Below are 19878 nucleotides of genomic sequence, written 5' to 3' on the forward strand. Positions count from 1 at the left end.
TCTCCAGAAATTCAAATTTGATGGTTCTGGGAAGTTGGGCTGCTTAGGATTTGGGGGAGGGGTGCTCCGGGAGCTTCTACTGATAGCGTAGCAACCGGCGGTCAAGCCCGGGAGAAAAGGAACCTTGGGTTTGAGCAGAGACGTGGAAAGGACACGGCCCTTCCCTGCAGACTGGCTCTCACTAGCAGCTGCAACTTTAAATCCAGTGCCTCTCCTGGGAAAGCAGCTGTACCCTCATCGTCTGCCACGTCGCATGCTACAACGCTGGCTCATGTCAGTGTCATCTTTGACTCAGCATGACAACAGTGCATAGTTGAAGGCCAGCAAAGCCAATGACATCAGCCTTATTTACTGTTCAGCTGGCAAATATGTGCAATGTGGTATAGCAGAAAGAACACTGAATTAGAACATTGTACTGCATGCCCCGAAGGGCCGTGGCGACATCCGGTGAGAGTAGAGAGGGAGATGTGGCACAGGGCATGAAGTGGGGTACCGAACCCCAGGTCAGCATGGGGCTTTCGAGAGCATCTTGTCTGCCTGCTCATTTCATGTTGAGAAGATCGTGGCCTTGAGAGGGGAGGTTCCTTGCTGTGGGTCGTATACCAGCTGTTAATTCAGTCGGGACTAGGGCTAGAGTCAGATCCTCGGCCTCTGTCTCTTTGCTCACTATGCCTTACTTCTCAGCATCTCTCTCTTCTGGGATCTGGAGAATCCTACCCAACTGCCCTTTGTTTTCAGAAGTGAGGAAACACAGGCCTAATTTGTCCAGTGTTACAGAGCTAATTGATTTATATTTGCTTTGGATGAGTGGGAGTGGCAAGGATGACAGATGAAAAATCCAAGATGGCATTCGTGGATGGCTTTTCAGAACAGCCCAGAGCAGATCCAAGTTCTGTGAGGCGTGAAGCTTATGCAATCGAGAAACCCTCTTTAAGACAAAAAAATGCCAAGTTACAAATGCAAAATTAGGTCCAAGGCTTTGGAAGCCATCTGTGCAAAGGACGGGCCCTGAATCTTACACATCTTTTGTCTCACTGTAAATCCACCTCTAGGAGCAGTCCTCCTAGCAGGATCCCCAGTCCTATGTGTTCTACAGGGTGCTTTTATGTATGTAAATAATGTGTGTCCTGCTGAGAACCAGTTAGCTGCCTCCAGTTGCATGGAATGGAGGCCATCCTGTAAACAAACACGCGTTGAGGGTCTGTTTCACGTAAAGTGTGCTGAAGGACACAGAGAGGAGACGGAAGCTGGAGTCTGGCTGAGCCTCATCTCAAGCACACAGTGAACACTGGTAACAGTCCTCCTCACTAGCTGTGGCGCTGTGCTCTGGACCCCGGGCACTGCAGGGAGCCCCGCCTCTGTTTCTGTCCCGGTTTTGGTCTCAGAGAGTCTTCCTCCTCGGACATTCCTCTCCCTCTATCGAATGAGACACGGACCTCAACAGTGTACAACCCTAAGGGGTTTATAGATGGAAAACTTGTCCAGGTTTAAATGACATTCCTTTGGCTGGGCACCTCCTCCACCCAAGTCCCTTAAATATCAAATCACCACCTTGAAAGGAATTACAAGTCCATTTACTCATCAGGGCCACTTTCCCGCAAAATGTACCTAATGCTGTTGAAATAACTAGAATAGCATTAGTATCCCAAATAATCTCTATGCATATTCTCGAGACATTTATTTTATTTCCATTTTGGTAAGACATCTTTACACAGTTCTGTTAATTTAACTGATCTCATTTGCATTAGTTTCTATATTAAAAAAAAATATATATATATATAGCTCCTGGTTTTTGCGACTTTCTGAGAGATAGAACATGGTGCTAGAAATAAATCCAGGGTCAGAAGTGGGACGAGTTTAGTAGAAGGTGTTTTTGTTGTGTTTGTTTTATTTCATTTTTACTGTCACATTTCATGTTTATTGAATTCTTGTGGATGAACAGAGAGCTGCGAGGTCACAAGTTCCCTTTTGGGCAAAACCAAGGATTGTTTGTGTCCCCTTTCCGTTGGAGGGAGCAATGGTTGAGGCCCTCAGGATCACCCAAAACCTGTTTTATTTTTCATGACCATCTTACTGGCATTTGGAAAAAGCCTTCTGGAGTATTAAAGTACAAAGGGGCACTAAAGGCTTGGGAGGGTTTACGGCATCTTCTCCAAGAGCAGCATAGAGGGTTCCCAGCCTAACTGAGGAGTGGCCTGTCACTGCTGATGTCACAACCAATCCTGTCACCCCCGGGTCCCTCCCTGCTTGGAATCACAGATTTCAAACATCCTCAAAAGCTCTTCCCCAGTGATTCCAAAACTCTTAACAAATCCATCCTAAGAAAAAATAAACAAATATGCAGAAGAGCAGAAGGATAATTAGGGTATGGTTTTAATTAAAATTGTTAAGTGTTCCTTCTCAAAATCTTGTTTGAGCCGCTAAATATGCTAAAGCAAACTTCAGAGTGGAAAAGCAGTCAAGGCCATTACCGTTAGGGATTTTGAATTCTGCAGTGAACACGTAGTTTATTTTTCATCTTCGTTTTCTTGACATCAAGGGAGTCGAGTCGTGGCTGAGATTTTAAAACAGAATGGCTGTCTATGGCATTAGGTGTATGCAGGGAGAAATCGCAGAAGAGGCAGATTCAGCCTCCACTGGCCTATGGACCGGTGAACCTGCTTGCTGTTCCACAGCTTCCCGTAAAGGGACTCCCAAAGAAACACATCGAGTGGGTACACTCAAACTGCCCGAGGTGGGCTGGAGCCATCTGGATGCTGGCTGCAACGTGGTTACCTTGTGACTCTGGGCTTTGCCAATTATCTGGGCCCGTTTACCTCTGTCCCCGCGCCGCTGGCCCTTTGGCTGTTTCTCTGTTTATTGACATCTGAATCCAAGGGGAAAGAAGTGAACATTTATTAAGTGCTATGTTTGTACCAGTTAATCTTCTCAATGAAGTATTATTATTGCCAGTGTTTTACAGAGAAGGAAAACAAATATCCCAATGGGTAAGACCCTTTGCCCGGGATCACACAAGTGTTGAATCGTGCATTGAAAAAGGACAGCCACTTCTTATTTGCCAGATTCCACGCACAAGGACTATTTTATTTTATTTTCTGCTCCTGGCGCCCCCTTAAGATTGGCGTTCCTTGTATCCTCAGATTAGAGACGAGGTCATACAGCTAGGACGAGGGCGCACGTGGGTCGCAGAGCCTGAACTTTTCCCACCAGGCCCCTTCTGTGTACCTGAGCTGTCCAACACGGACACCAGCCACATGGGGCTATTAGACCCGCGAGATGCGACCCATTTGAATGGTCACGTGCCCTAAGTATAATCTACACAAACGATTTTGGACATAGTTCAACAAAAATGCAAAATATCTCATCACTCATTTTTTCAAAATACTGATTACATGTTGAAATGATAATAATTTGGGTATGTTGGAGTCAGTAAAATAAGTTACTAAATTTAATTTCTCTTGTTTCTTTTTACTGTTTGAGATGAGGGTACTAGACCATTCCAGCTCACTGGTGTGTCTCATGTTCTGTTTTCACCTGACAGGACTCCTGTGTACTCTTCCAAGTAACAAGGGACCGAATTTTACCCAGGCCAACAGTGTTTCTCTCCAGTAGTTCTGGTTAAAATTTTAGTTGAGGGTGTAGGTGGAGAGCTTGAAGCCATTTAAAATTTTTTTGAATTATTTTTTAAAGCTATTTTTTAAAAAATGCCTTACAAATGTATATGTTAAAACACAAAGCCTGGGTTTATTTGTGAATTTGAATTGTGCTTTCTTTACCCCCATGACCATCTGTGGGTAAGAAAGATAGCCATTTTTAAGGTTCAAAAGAAACCCGTGAGTTACCATACTGTTTGTTGCCACATGGAGTGCTCTGCCACATGGAGTGCTCCGCCTATCCGAGTGTGTGCTCCTGGATGCCCCTCTTCTAGGCTCCACTGAGAGGAGTTGCCTGCCACTTGCCACTTGTGACCGATCACCTTTGTGTCTCCTCAAACACGGCGTTGGGCGCTTGGCCCAGGTATGGTGCCTGGCACTTAGCGGGCGCCCGGTGAGAAGTTCAGCGGTTTTCATTGTTTTAGATGTTGTTTTACTCTTTTTTTTAAATTTTTATTTATTTGTTTGACAGACAGATTACAAGTAGGCAGAGAGGCAGGCAGATAGAGAGAGAGGAGGAAGCAGGCTCCCTGCTGAGCAGGGAGCCCGATGCGGGACTCGATCTCAGGACCCTGGGACCATGACCTGAGCCGAAGGTAGAGGCTTTAACCCACTGAGCCACCCACGTGCCCCTGATGTTGTTTTATTCTTAATGACTAATACCCGGCAGAGATGACATGGGAGACAAAAGGAAGAAGCTGGGGATATTTGTGTGCAGTGGGAAAACGACGGGCCAGAAAAACGGTACCAGAGCTGGGTAGAAGATTTCATCGGCGTGAACACCCCACCCCGGCCTCCCACCCCCAACACACGCACACCACCTGCTCTCCCTTCCTGGGGCTGGAATTAAAAAAAAAAAAAAAGAAGAAGAAGAAGAAGAAAGAAGGAGGAGGAGGAGGGGGAAGGTAATAACTTCTAGAAAATTGGAAGCAGAAAAGACTGCCCTATAAGGAGATCATTGTCCAAAACAAATGTTTACACTAGCTGTTTATAAAAGATACTTACTTATTTGCAGCAACTTTGGATGGAGAAAGGGAGGTGAGGGATCGGGATCAATCATTAATGCAGGGAGACCTTCTTCACTGTGGTCCAGAAGGCCTTCCCTGACTCAACTCAAGTCCCCTCGTCTTAATCTACAGAGGAGCAGATGGAACTGCTGTATGAAATCATTGCATCCCTGAGCTATCCCCAAGTGCCCACCCCGGACCAGAACCTCAGAAAGGAGATTCTTGACAACAAGCAGCTCACAGAAGGGGGCTCCGGGCTGGCCCAGCACTGCCAAGCTCCACCCCCTCCCACCTGGGTCCCATCTAGCGAGGGCCCGACTCCGTCTCTGCCACGCCCTACTCACACCTTCTCTGCCGTGGGTTCCCAGGGTCTCACTTCCCCGCAAAGCCTGAGCTGGCTGGGAAAGTCCAGCCCCCGATGAAACCATCGCAGAGCTGTGAGTCTGGGGCTGGGATGACTCCCGCTATCACGTGGCTTGGTGTTGATGTCATCTATCAGCCCTCCCAGGCTCCTGCAGACCTCCCTCATCCTTTCCCTGTGTAGAAGCTAGCTCCTTGTGTACCTCATCGCTGATTATAAACCTTCTGGCTGTTTACTTGGCTCTGGTCTGGCCGCCGATGTTCTACCTGCATTGACTTCTGCCTGCCTCCGGGGACCGACCCTACACTGCCCTTTCTCTTTACCCAAGAACCCGTGCTGTCCCGCTTGTCTCTCGAGCTGCTACACCAGGGCACCTAGGAGGACTCCTGTGAGGGATTACAGTGATTTAAGTTACAGTGATTACCCCAGAAATTGTCTAAGATGCAGATGTATTACACAGGAGCAGAGGACCACGTTAGGTAGTACTCATTGCTGTATCGGTGGAGAGCCTTACCCCAAGGAATGGCACATGGGACTCGGCTCATCTTCTAGAACAGAGATGTGGGGCTCTTGTTCTGTGCAAAGGACGTCATCAGCAACTGGAGTGTCAGAAGCGAAGATGAACTTGGGAGATTTCAATTAGCTGGAGACAGTATGACTCTAGACAGGGCCAGGTTCTAAGGGCCCAGGTGTATAGCTTCACTTTTTTTATGGTTTTATGGGGTTTTTTTTTTAATCTTTTTTTACATGGTTTTCTAAATGGTTTTCTCCATGTCTTCATCCTACCACCGTTTTAAGTATCACATTATTTTTTTCACCAATAAGTGATACCTCAACTCAAGCTCTACTCTGACTCCCAGGTAAGGCATATAATTGGAGCAAGAATCATAGAATAAAGGTTTTAAAGGACTCCCAATGGGCCTTAACCTCAGTACAAAAAACATACTTGGCCTCCATACAAATTGTCAGATATAGAGACCTCACTTCAGGCAGCAAATAAAGTTACATGAAGGGATTAAAAGTGCTGCTGCAAATTACCTATTAAAGTGGCTTTTTAAAAAACCTGCAAAATTCGCAGCTATCCTCCAAGTGCCTCATTTTCAAATTAATGTATTTTGTTCTAATTTGGGGTTTTGTGTGACTGCGTCGGGGAGGGGTGGGGCTTGTGGTGGCTGCAGGAGAATTAGTTAAATTCGCAGAATAAAATTTGAACTTTTGCAAATGAGCAAACAGCCAAAACAAACACCACTTTGGAAAAAAATACACATTTTCTTCTTTTGAAAAGCAAGCAATGCCTAAGCAAAATACCTTAAAAGTGAACTAAAAAGCTTTTCTAAAATAAACAACTCTGCTTGTGATCCTAAATTGGGACCATATGTAGATGTGAAAACCACAGACGCAGCGGTCCGCCTCCGAGTTTCTGCCTGCACTGTTTGCGTGCCTCTGAGTAGATGATGATAATGTTGCCTTTGGTCCCAAAGGAGCCCGAGTTTTTTAGATCCTCGTATTGGGGGTGTGGGGGTGGCGGGTGAAGCCGAAGAAGAAAGAAAAGGAACGAAAACAAATGCCTTTCAAGACAGAATATCTGAACAATGCATTATATTTTGCTTATCTGCCAGCAGATTCAACTCAGTCCAGATCTCTCCTGCACCTTTACGGTCGTGCCAACGACGGGGCTCGCGGAGGATGCAGGCTGCGTGGGGACGTCCCTGTGAGGGACCAGGCTGGCACTCAGAGCTTTCGGATGGCTCTTGCAAACTGCCTGGACCAGCCCCCTTGCCCTGGGGCAAATCAATGAATAAGCCAGTTCAGCAGAGATAGAATCATTTCTTTGTTTTTCTCAATTACCAAATGCTGTGTGCTTTGGGGTCACTTGTCATGGGTTTAGGGAATGTGGCTATTGCAACATAAGTCCTCACCATTCTAAACAGCTTCGGCCAAGCTCCGTTACCACGGCGGAGAGTTGAGGCCCTAACACCCATCTCTAATGGTAAATGATTCTACATTCACCCTCTCCTTCTGGGACACGTAGTTCTCCGTCCACATTGTGCTCGTGGTCTCCCTCCACAAACCAGCATTTCCAGTGGATATGTGTTTATGTGTTTTGCCCCCTTGACTAGATGACAGATCCTTCAGATTATGTCACCTGGGCAAGAATGGAGGATGCCTGCCGTGAAAAAACCGAGTAGGTTGAGTCCAAATATTAACTTATTTAGTGTTAAGTGGTGTAAGGAGGCACTGCTGTTAAGAAAAAGTTCCAGGGGCGCCTGGGTGGCTCAGTGGGTTAAGCCGCTGCCTTCGGCTCAGGTCATGATCTCAGGGTCCTGGGATCGAGTCCCGCATCGGGCTCTCTGCTCAGCAGGGAGCCTGCTTCCCTCTCTCTCTCTCTGCCTGCCTCTCCATCTACTTGTGATTTCTCTCTGTCAAACAAATAAATAAAATCTTAAAAAAAAAAAAGAAAGTAAAAGTTCCAGAGTAACAGAGCCCCTGTTACTCGCTGCCCCAAATACAGGGCTGTGATCATCAGAGTGAAGAATACATAGGATTGTTAATTTGGGCTGTGTTAATCGTGTATATACACAATTAACTGATTGGATAATAAAAGGAGCAAATATTTACTTAGTGTGCATACTACATGCTACCAGACTGCGAGCTAAGTATTTTGCATATAATCTCTTATTTGCTCTCTCCCTGCACTGCTGCCTCCCCCTGTGAGCATACTATCCCCAAATTCAGAAAAAGGACATAGGGGCGCCTGGGTGGCTCAGTGGGTTAAAGTCTCTGCCTTCGGCTCGGGTCATGATCCCAGGATCCTGGGATTGAGCCCCGCATCGGGCTCTCTGCTCAGCAGGGAGCCTGCTTTCCCCTCTCTCTCTGCCTGCCTCTCTGCCTATTTGTGATCTCTGTCTGTCAAATAAATAGATAAAATCCTTAAAAAAAAGAAAGTAAGAAAGAAAGAAAAGAATAAGGAAATTGACATCCAGAGAGATTGGGATGTTTTCAGAAGTGTGGCAGAAAGGGGACTTGAACCCAGGATCTTAACAACAGGGAGCCAAATGTTCCCTGTATAAAAGATGCACTCTTTTCTTTGGGTCCTCAGTAAATGAAAATTTTTAATTTTCCTCAGTAAATGAAAATTTTTAAATTTCATTGCTTTTTAATAATATGTTTGGATTTTGGGACTCTTATTTCTTACCAGGAATCTAGGCAAAAATGCCTCCTATATAGTCAATTTTGAGGATGGACATGTAAAGAAATGACTATTTTTTTTTCTTCTTTTTAGCTCATTTAAATTATTTGACCTGAAGGAGGCAGAAACATGAATATCGAACATTGAACATTTTAAGATCCCACTCTTTCGGGGCGCCTGGGTGGCTCAGTGGGTTGAGCCTCTGCCTTCGGCTCAGGTCATGATCTCAGGGTCCTGGGATCGAGCCCCGCATCTGGCTCTCTGCTCAGCGGGGAGCCTGCTTCCTCCTATCTCTCTGCCTACTTGTGATCTCTGTCAGATAAATAAATAAAATCTTTAAAAAAAAAAAAAGATCCCACCCTTACATTGTCCATTTTTTTCAGGTGTTCCCTCCCACCCCCTTAATAAGGGCTAAATTGTGTGTCTTTTTCTCCGTGCCTCTGTCTTCTTTGCTCCTGTCTGGACAGTAGCGTGTAGCCAGACTCCCCGAGTGCTGTGCTAAGGAGAAATCGAGGTGCGGCTTGTACAGGAGGGACAGATTCATCCTCCCATCTTGGGGTAACGGTAGTACTTCGTGTAACAGCGTATGTGTTTACCTCCGGTGGCGGGTTGGGGAGGGAGACAAAATTGTGGGGCCGCCAGAGCTTCCTCAGTTTGTCCGTCAGGATTTCCTGGGATGCAGGCTCCTCTTCGTCCTCTCGTGGTCACACTGGAGCTGTGCACTGTCCGTGTCCCGCTGGTCCCCTTCTGTGCCTGCTCAGAGGCCTCTGAGGCCCGGGGCCTTGCCTCCTCTGTTCCAGTTTACTTGCCTTCCTCTGGCTCCGCTGGGGCTCAAGAGTGTGAGGGGCAAACCAGAGCAGGGCAGCGTCCTTCCGAATCACCTCCCTGATGTCTCAGGGTCCCAGGCCAAGAACACAGGAGAAGCCGGGGGGTGCCTTTATAAATGATGCACGGGGACATGCAGGAGGAGCGAAGGCCCAGACTGCAGGGTATTTTTAGCGTGGGCTGTTGGTGGTGACTTAAGTGAAAACTGCTGGCTCCTCTCCCTTCAGCTGAATGGCTGGTATTCAGGAGAGTGTGCCCACTCCCTGCCAGACTCTGCTCATGGAGCTGCCTTTTTACGAGGTGGCTGACTGGCTCCTTGGCACCAAGCTGCCCGACCACAATTCTCCCTTATTGCTCACTGCCCAGTCGTGTGGCCCCACGGGCAGCCCCGGCGGGGCGCTGCGGGCTGTGGGGGTCTGGGGGAGACTGCTGGCTGCGAGCTCATCAGGGTGTTACCCAATCGTGAGGCAGAGTCTACAGGGCCAGGGCTGGGTCTGGACGCTCTGACTCTCTGGCATGAGGCTGGCACGCAGATGCCACGGAGCCACAGTGGCAGGGACCACGGCCGTTCTCCACTCCAGAGTCGTTCTGCTGAGGCCCGGCCGTGGTGGGGGGAAGCTGATCCTCCTGGTCATAGACAGCTTGAGGCCTCAGAGGGAGCTGGAAAATAAGAGAGGCCCCCATTATTCTGACAGGTCATTCTACCAACGATAGCTCTGGAGCTAGAGCTGATCTTGGGAAGATGAGCCCCCCCCCCAACCGCCACAAAGGGAACGGATGGGCTGGGTAGAGCATTTTGGGAATTCCCCTGGTGCCACTGTGGAATGGAAACAGGACCGGGGTCCCAGTCTCCAGATAGCACTAACTTGCTGAGTGATTTCAGGCAAGTAAGAACCTCCGAGGACTCCCTTTCTCACTTAGGAGTAGTCATGCTTGTCTTACTGACCTGACGAAACATTTTTAATGAGGATATAAAAGCACTTTGAAACTATTGAAACAGTCATAGTACAAAAGGCGACAGTGGGGCCGGACCCCATTTATCTTCTTCATTTCTGGCCAAGCTTGACTTTGACCAGCCCCAGCCAGAAGGGACTCTTGTATTAGATGGTGTGAGGTCTTCGGGCTCTGTGAACGACATCACCTGTATGTGAGAACTTACCTTCAAGATGGAAGCCTTTACTTCAAATTCTCACAGGGTTTGTTTGAATGGAAAAGGGTGCAGTGGGATCCTTTCCTTGTGAAATGTGAGCACGTGCCTCTATAATTAGAGTAAAACCTTAAATGAAAAGATGTCAATGGTAGCTACAGCTCCTTTATCTGAAACCTCAAGTGAATTTTAGAAAGCCTCTCAACGGCTACCCTGGACGTCACAGGGTCCATGAACCAAGGTTCTCCATGAACCAAGATCATAACCCCAAGGCATCTCTCAGAGATAATTTAACCTTTTTTTTATACCTAATTTGAGTAAGTTTGGCTCTGTCATTTATTAGCCTCTTGCTGCTGAAGGTGTGGTATGTGGACTGGCGGCATCACCATTCCCTATGAGCTTGTTAAAAAGGCAGAGTCTTAGACCCCACCCCTCACCTATTAATCGGAACTTGCATTTTGACAGGATCTTCATGTGATTTGTGTGTGCAGTAAAGCAAATTGGAGGAGGGGATTTGCAAGGCTGAGGCCCACTCTTTATGTATGTATGTAAGTACTTCATTATGAAAAGGACCTGGGATGACTCAGATTAACAACTGACAAGGAGGGAGAAGACAAAGAACTATAAAAGCCATCATAGCTGGGACTGTGTCATAGGGTGATGTCACCATGTGCCCTTCCCCACAGTGAGAACGCACTGCTGGAACACTACATAGTCATTGATACCACCAGTAATAGTCCCAAATTATCAAGAGGAGGGACCGTAGTATTCCCAATCTGCTGTTCAAAGTCTTTACCTGAAATTCATCGTGAAAATTTTCCTTTAAAATGGTTAAATAAATGAATCTTGATGTTAAAGGGGATGCTTCAGGGATGTGCGTACTATATGGAAAACCACATTCTCCAGGAAAGAGATATGTGAAATATCATTATAATTAAATTACATTAAATTATAATACTCGATTCATTCTTTTTTTTTTTAAGTGCACTACATAGAAGAGAGTCAAATGACATCAAGACAAGGCGTGATTCCAGAGATTTACTCACTATATAACTAAACAACTAAACAACTCAGCTGATACCACAAAATCCCCATGACCGAAGCCAAGCAAAATGTTTTGGGTCAATAGGTAATTTTCATTTATTAGATACTGCCAACTGATCTTCAAAATCACTAAGAGAGTTTTAAGTTAACCAGAAAAGCTAGTGCCCTTTCCGGGCGAATGAGTATTGGAGGTACAGACCGAGCTGGTGGCCCTTAGGACTCTTGCTGGGAGCCGCCATGTTGAGACTGCCCGAGCCCATGGGTGGCAAAGCGAGAACTGAGGTTGAGCAGATGGTCAACTGAAATAACAGATTCACCGATTTAAAAAGGACATGCAGAGGACGGAGAATCCAAGGACAGGTAGTAGGTGGGAATGCAAAAAAGAGCTGAACGCTCTTAGAGAAATCCCCCAAGATGTGGGAAGGTGCCTCAACAGATTGTTATGGAGGGTTTCAGTACAGAGCCAAGAGCTCTGGCCTGGACCGCACAAACCTTGGTCTTCTTCCCCTCCTTCCCCGCTCCCCGCTTCCTTTGCCTCTGAACACTACCACTGACTGACACTTCACGGCCATAACAGTTCGAAGAAAACCCACCCATGGCCTGGAGCTTGAGCGTAAACAGCTGCACGGTACCAGCTGCATTAAAGAAAGCAAAGTTTCTATAAGCAAAACTGAGCCTAAAACCTATTTGGCCAGAATTGAATATTTTCTCTTTATTCTAGAGACATTTGTGGAGAGGTAGGGCTGTGAGCGAAACAGATAAATAAAGCATCATCACAGGATAGAATTAATTAATTGCCTGAAATAATCATAAAGCTGCAGTGAAAGATTCTGTCTTTACCAAAGGCATTGTTTTCCCTACACAGGGGGCAACTATGTTTTAGAGACCTCAGGGGCTTTGACTCATCTTCCCCTTGTGCACTGTTTGAAATCTCTCTTCTTTCTACTCATGTCATGACTACCCCAACCCCAGTCCTCCTTGCTCTACCCCTGGGTTTCAGCAGTAGCCTAATAGCGGGACTTCTTCAATTTCTTCCAGTCTGTCTTCGTATAGCAGTCTTTAGAAGGACAGTTGGATACAGTGGCTCTGGACTGGGGGACACTGGAATTTTCTGATATGCCTCCTTTTTCTTTTTAAGATTTTGTTTATTTATTTGACAGAGAGATCACAGTAGGCAGAGAGGCAGGCAGAGAGAGAGGAATTGAGCAGGCTGAGCAGAGAGCCTGACACAGGGCTTGATCCCAGGACCCTGAGATCATGACCTGAGATGAAGGCAGAGGCTTAACCCACTGAGCCACCCAGGCACCCCTCTGATATGCATCCTCAAGTGGGAACAGGGCTTTAAATTGTTGCGAAATTAACATTCTGTGTAACATGCAAGTATTACATTGCTCTCCTGCCCAGAAAGTTTGGTTGCCATTTATTACTATGTTAATTCATACTTGTCTGCTTGCCGCTGGCCTTCTCCCCTTTTCCTAGCTCCCCGCTTCCCCAAGAGTGCTCCTCACAGATACTCAAACATTCCTTACTTACACCTACCTCTGCACTTCATTTCTGGTTCTTCCTTTGTCACCTGTAATGATGGATCCTGTCTTTGATGAGTCCAACTCAAGGGTCCTCTCTTTCATGGATGTTTTCTGGGAAAGCTCTCTGTTTCCTGAATTTCTATATCATTCAAAGTCTGTACCATAATGAATTATTTCAGATAATTTGTCTTATCATATACCACTGGCTTATTGTGTTAGCCTTGAAGAACCACCTAGAATGAAGAAACATTAGAGAGCAGGAGCCATGTCTTTTACATTTCTTTTCCACAGCACCGAACATAATCACTGGTATGTTGCGTCCTGCAGGAAGTCCTCCGTGTCGCACATCTGGGTTAGATGTTTCTTCCCTCGTGCCCGTGGCATCTTGCTGTATCCCAGTTACATTGGAAGTGCATTCCAGCTCTGCACTGCAAGTGTGTTCTTCTCCATACATGCTTTGCAGACTGTAAACTCAGAAACCCCCATTTACCTGGTTTTAGCTCTTAGTCCTGGTCTTGATATGTAGTATGTGCTTCAGACATATTTTTTAAAAAGTGATTGATTAATGATTTTAAAATCTGTGTTTGGTTGAGACTGAGACCCCCTAGAACAAAGAGCTTCCATAATATTGCAACATTTTGGTTGAGTTGGCTTTAGGTGGGATAAATTGAACATAATCTAAACATAATGAACCCAATAACTAGCATTTGGTTGCATACTCAAATATATCATTTCCTAATTATTTCCTATATGTGTTTTCTTATCTATAAAATTCAAGCTCCTGGAGAGCAAAGGATAGCATTTGTTATTTCCATGTATCTCCCACAGCTCCTACCTCAATGTTTCTCAATTTGAGGTCATCAAATGTAGTTTTTAAAAGAGCCTGTGTTATAAGGTATCAGATGGTAAGAAACATCTGCTCCCCTTAACAAGTGTTACATTCATTTTAATGGCACTGGTGCACAGAGGTAAACAGAGCCTTGGCAGGCCCTCCATAAAGGAAACTGTGTTTGCTTCCTTCATTAATTACTAATGGAGCATTAAGAAGACGTGCATTCTCCCTTAAGCCAAGTTGGATAATTCCTGGCACTTAAGGCTAGGGTGCTTTCAAAAGTTGAGACATGTATTGACACACCAGAGAGCAGAGAGCGTGCCCTTTAGCAAACACAGTGGTGACCGCATTGCCAAGATTGTACAAAGTTTCAAATGTATCAATACCAAGGGCGCTGATCTGTCTGTTTCACCTTTCCACCCTTTTGGTTAGTGTGGGATAAGAAATAGGAACCCCTTAAGTGTCTCTCTGAAGGCAGGCACCACAGGAGGAATTGGGAAAAACCATTAGAAAGGTACAGAAAGTTGCAAATAGAAGGATGATCAAAGATTTACCAAGCAAAACAACAGAATGAGGATTGGTGATGTTAATGGAAGAAATATGATTTGTCAATTTTCATTTTTACTCAGTAGCCATTAATAGCACAATTAAAATTAGGAATTTATACTCTTGAACATGGCAATTCTATAGCATCAAAATGCTAAAGCAAAAACAGTGAGGAATAAGAGGTTGAGAGACTTATTGGCAGCAGTAGATTTTAACACATACCACATAACCATCACATTAGGATAGAATTAAACCATCAGATTGTGTTAGATTATGACAGATATAAAATTGTACTTTATTTTAAATATTCACATGGATATTTTCCAAAAATAATACCTTTTTAATGCAGAAATTTTGCAGGCTACTCACTCCCATTACAAAGCAATGAAATGTAACGTAAAAGTAAATGAAACAACCCAGCCACTTGATGATGTCTATGTTTTGGGAGCTAGAGGAGTTTGAAATTGAAGGAACTACAATTACCTTTTAAGGATCAACTTTAATCTGGTGTAATAAATTAAGACGGACTGATACAAAATCACTTCAAAGACAGCGTGATTCCCAGGACACTAAGATCTAACCATGATCCTACTGAGTACATTAATATTTCCAAAGGAAAAAAAAATGTGTCACTCCAAGAGGGAGCTGGTTCAGTCAAAAAAGCAAAAAAAGCAGTTGTCAGAACAATAACCTTGACACAGCTCACCCAGGGAGAAGGGTGCCTCATCCAGCTGTACTATAGTTTTTTGGCAAGGCTGTCCTGTGGAGGTGGGCATGTGGCTATTATACAAGACGAGTGCTCTAACCCCTGACCTATGGAGCCTTCTCCTGAAAGCGTGGCTGTCATAGCCTGATGTTGACTCTAAATTCATGCACACTAATTAATCAAGGCACCTTCTGATTTTGATTTGGCCCTTCATGTATAAGATGCACGTTGTGCATTAAGAGAGCTATATCCCAATACAATTATTAGATAGGAATTCATTCCAAGAGATTGCTGTGATGCTGGTAGAGTAAGATTCCTGAGTAGGAAGGACAGGGATTACTTAACTAATGCTGGTGGAATAATTGGTTAATTATTTTACATGCACACACACACACACAAAAAAACCACTAAAATATCCAAATGTTGGTAGTACTCCTAAAACGTCAACAATTTTGTAAATTTAGAAAGACAAAAAGAAATCACAAAGGGGAATAACAAGAGCACATATGACTGCATAAATATTAAAAACTTATGTTTGCAAAATATTGCTGTAACAACTGGAATTCCAAGTCAGAGGAAATGGGAACGTGGTTTCAGGAGATGTAATAGCCAGAGTTTTGTTATCTTTACTGTGTAAAGTGTTCATGCAAATGGATAAGGGAAATATTCAAATTCCAAAAGTATAAACAGAAAACTTGCATAAAGAAATTAAAGCTAGTACAGGGCATCTAGGTGGCTCAGTCCTCTAAGTGTCTATCTTTGGGTCAGGTCATGATCCTAGGGTCCTGGGATCAAGCCCTTCATCAAGCTCCCTGAATAGCAGAGAGCCTGCTTCTCCCTGTCGCTCTCCCTCTGTGCTTTCTCTCTCTCTCTCTCTTTCAAATAAATAAATAAAATCTTTAAAAAAAGAAATTAAAGCTAATAAATAAACACATGGAAATATATTTGACTGAGCTGACTTTAAAATTAAAGACATTAAAAATAAGACCACAGGGGCACCTGGGTGGCTCAGTCGTTAAGCGTCTGCCTTCGGCTCAGGTCATGATCCCGGGGTCCTGGGATCGAGCCCCGAATCCGGCTCCCTGCCTGGTGGGAAGCCGTCTTCTCCCTCTCCCACTCCCCCTGCTTGTGTTCCCTCTTTTGCTGTGTCTCTCTCTGTCAAATAAAAATAATGCCTCATTTAAAAAAAAAAAAAACTGCTGGTAGACCTGTTATAAAAATGGTGTTCTCATATTTTGGTGACCTTATTTTATAAAATGGTACCTCCTTTCCCAGGTTGGAAAACAGCTTGGCAATATAATATAAAGACCCATAAAAATATTTACGGCCTTTGACCCAGTAATTTGACTTCGGGGAATCTATCCTGAGAAATATTAATCCAAAACATGGAAAAAATTAAAGTCCGAAGAGTAAATGAGGAAACACTAAATGTCCCACAATAGGGGGATGATTAATGTGTTGTGGTAGAGCCACTGGCTAGAAAAACAACACAGCCATTTATGACTATGTGAGAAGAGACCGTGCAGCCCCATGGGGAGATGCTGGTACTTTAATATTAAATAAAAGTGAAAAAACACTTTAGTATAAAAAGACTTTAAAATCAAAGACATTAAAAATAAGACCATAGAGGCACCTGGGTGGCTCAGTCGTTAAGCCTCTGCCTTCGGCTCGGATCATGATCCCAGGGTCCTGGGATCGAGCCCCACATCAGTCTCTCTGCTCGGTGGGGAGCCTGCTTCCCCCCACCCCTCTGCCTGCCTCTCTGCCTACTTGTGCTCTCTGTCCATCAAATAAATAAATAAAATCTTTTTTTAAAAATGCAGAGGAGAAAGGATTGAAGTAAATATACTGAGTTTTAAGTGGTTGTTCTAGAATTGTAAGAAGACAGTGATTTAGGTCCTTTCTTCCTTCCTTCCTTTTAAAGATCTTATGTATTTATCTAAGAGACAGGCAGAGGGAAGAGAGAAGCAGGTTCCCTGCCAAGCACAGTGCGGACCTCAATCCCAGGACCCTGGGACCATGACCTGAGCTGAAACAGACGCTGAACCGACTGAGCCACCCACGCGCCTCTTTTCTTTTCTTTCTTTCTTTCTTTCTTTTTTTTTTTTTTTTGTGAAAATGTGTTGTTTTTTAGCCTATTCTCATGCCTGACTACAGTGGCCTCCCTGTCTCTTCCACTACCCTGCCCCCCGGGTGCCACTTGAGTTCTAGCTGGTCCAAGAAGCCCTCCCCATCCTATGAGCCAAATGAAACTCTCCCTTCACCATGCTCCCAAGATGCTGTGTTAACGTTTCTACTCGGGCATGTATCTAATGTGCCTTGTGCGTAAATGGTGCGCGTGGGGCATGTGTCTGTCTCCACAGCTAAAGTTTTAAACCCTAACGGGCAGAAACTATTCAATTTCTTATTCTCTTTCCACAGTATAGATCACAGTGCTTTGCCTGGGTACATATTATTTGAAATGAATTTCACTGCACTCAAGTGAATGGTTCTGATTCCCTGGCAGGTGGAGCTCATGAAGGTCTTCAGCATTTGGGTCCCTTTGGCAACATCCCAAACATTGTGGCAGAGTTGACTGGTGACAACATTCCTAAGGACTTCAGCGAAGATCAAGGCTACCCAGACCCTCCAAATCCCTGTCCTATTGGAAAAACAGGTAATGGCCATGCCCTAGGGTTCTCAAGGAAGGTGGAATCTTTGGGAGGAAATTTAAAACTTCTAACATCCAGGGCACCTGGGTGGCTTAGTGGTTTAGGCCACTGCCTTCGGCTCAGGTCATGATCTCAGGGTCCTGGGATCGAGTCCTGCATCGGGCTCTCTGCTCAGCGGGGAGCCTGCTTCCCTCTCTCTCTCTCTCTGCCTGCCTCTCTGCCTGCTTGTGATCTCTCTCTGTCAAATAAATAAATAAAATCTTTTATAAATAAATAAATAATAAATAAATAAAAATAAAAATTCTAACATCCACTACAAATACTCTTAGAGATAGTATTTCTATTCCAATGACCCCCCCCCCACCCATGTATTTGTAGGTAGATTGGAAAGGGAAATTTTTCTAGAACCCTCAATGCTTTCTGGCGGTTAGATACACCCGCGTAAGACTCCCTTGCCAAAGTTTTACCTTCAGTCTCTCTCCCTCTTTAGGAATTGATGCTTTTTTCTGCACTTGCTACCTTTTAATAAAAACGGAGAGAGATTTTCTTCTTTCTGCCTTTTCTGTAATACAACTGCTGCCCACATTGAGTGTCCTTGGAACTTACCAGTTTACGGATTATCCGTGTCCATCGTTTTCCTTACTGCCTTTGACAATTGACAGTTTAACCATGTCATAAACAGCATCTATCCTGAAATATTTCTTCGGGGTCAAGGGGGTGGCATGAGAGACAATGGGTCCAGGAAGATGATAAGTTGGTTAAGGAAGAAGCTTGAAACTTTTCTTTGCTGCTTGTGTCTCCCTCCCACTTTCCTACACTATGATGCCAGCGAGAATGAACGGTGAGTGGACTCCGCTTACATGGGCCTTCGAGCAGTTAACCTTGGTGGTTAAGAGTAGTGGCTCTAAACCCAGACTACCTGAATTCAAACCCCAAGTCAAGATATGTGACCTTGAACAAGCTAATTGACCGATTCACACACCAGTTTCCTCATTGGCAAAATGGGTGTTGTTGTGGGAATTAAATGAAATGATCCACGTTAAGCACTCAGCAGAACACCTCGCACAAAGTAAAGGCTCATTAAATGGCATCCTGATTAGAATTAATTTTACCGCTAGTGAATAATGCATTGTTCCCGTCGGGCTTGTGTTAACTTCCAGCACCAGAATAGTTTTTTCCCCCAAGCCTACAATAACAATAGTTGGTACTTATTATCCCTACTTTACATATATGGAAACTGAAGCTTAGAGCCTAGCCTGTCCAAGCTTACCTTCTTAGCAAGTAGCTGAGCCGAGACTCAAACCCAGGTCTCCCTGATTCAGGACTGTGTCCTCAACCACCATGACAGTGTCCTGCTCTGAAAACTCTGACAGTATTGGCCCCTCAGATTTTCTTAAACACAACACAGGCTTTCTCTGAAAGAGGCTTTCCCTGAAAGATACTCGTCCTCTCACGTAGAGTAGGCCTCTGCGTTCTTTGGGGCACAGAGCTTGTGGGGCAACCAGAGTGGCTGGATGCATCCTAGCCAAGGTGGGAATACAGGGCCGCCTGCGGGAAAACCTGAATCACCGCACACAACCAGTCCCTGCAGCCACCTTTTACGTGCTTGCGAGGTTTGGGATGGGTCAAAGGAAATACTAGTTCAGAATTTGAAGAGCAACAGTCCCCATGGGGATTTGGTTAAACTGATTAGATATAATACAGTACAGTAGTTCTTTTTTTTTTTAATTTTTTAATTTTTTATTTTTTATAAACATATAATATATTTTTATCCCCAGGGGTACAGGTCTGTGAATCGCCAGGTTTATACACTTCACAGTACTCACCAAAGCACATACCCTCCCCAATGTCCATAACCCCACCCCCCTTCTCCCAACCCCCCTCCCCCCAGCAACCCTCAGTTTGTTTTGTGAGATTAAGAGTCACTTATGGTTTGTCTCCCTCCCAAACCCATCTTGTTTCATTTATTCTTCTCCTACCCCCTTAAGCCCCCATGTTGCATCACCACTTCCTCATATCAGGGAGATCATATGATAGTTGTCTTTCTCCGACTGACTTATTTCACTAAGCATGATACGCTCTAGTTCCATCCATGTTGTTGCAAATGGCAAAATTTCATTTCTTTTGATGGCTGCATAGTATTCCATTGTGTATATATACCACATCTTCTTGATCCATTCATCTGTTGATGGACATCTAGGTTCTTTCCATAGTTTGGCTATTGTGGACATTGCTGCTATAAACATTCGGGTGCACGTGCCCCTTCGGATCACTACATTTGTATCTTTAGGGTAAATACCCAGTAGTGCAATTGCTGGGTCATAGGGCAGTTCTATTTTCAACATTTTGAGGAACCTCCATGCTGTTTTCCAGAGTGGTTGCACCAGCTT

At 44.8% G+C, this 19878-nt stretch overlaps 1 protein-coding gene across 2 annotated transcripts in view; it reads left to right on the forward strand.

The window, feature by feature from the left end:
* Positions 1 to 19878, forward strand: part of SCG5 (secretogranin V) — a 53493-nt gene that overhangs the window by 19481 nt on the left and 14134 nt on the right. For both annotated transcript variants that reach the window (XM_044232066.1, XM_044232067.1), the window contains exon 3: positions 17344 to 17493. In XM_044232066.1, the coding sequence (XP_044088001.1) occupies positions 17344 to 17493 (150 nt within the window). The remainder of the gene's footprint in view (positions 1 to 17343; positions 17494 to 19878) is intronic.

This window comes from Neovison vison, chromosome 13 (assembly GCF_020171115.1).
Source record: "Neovison vison isolate M4711 chromosome 13, ASM_NN_V1, whole genome shotgun sequence".
Taxonomy (NCBI): Eukaryota; Metazoa; Chordata; class Mammalia; order Carnivora; family Mustelidae; genus Neogale; species Neogale vison.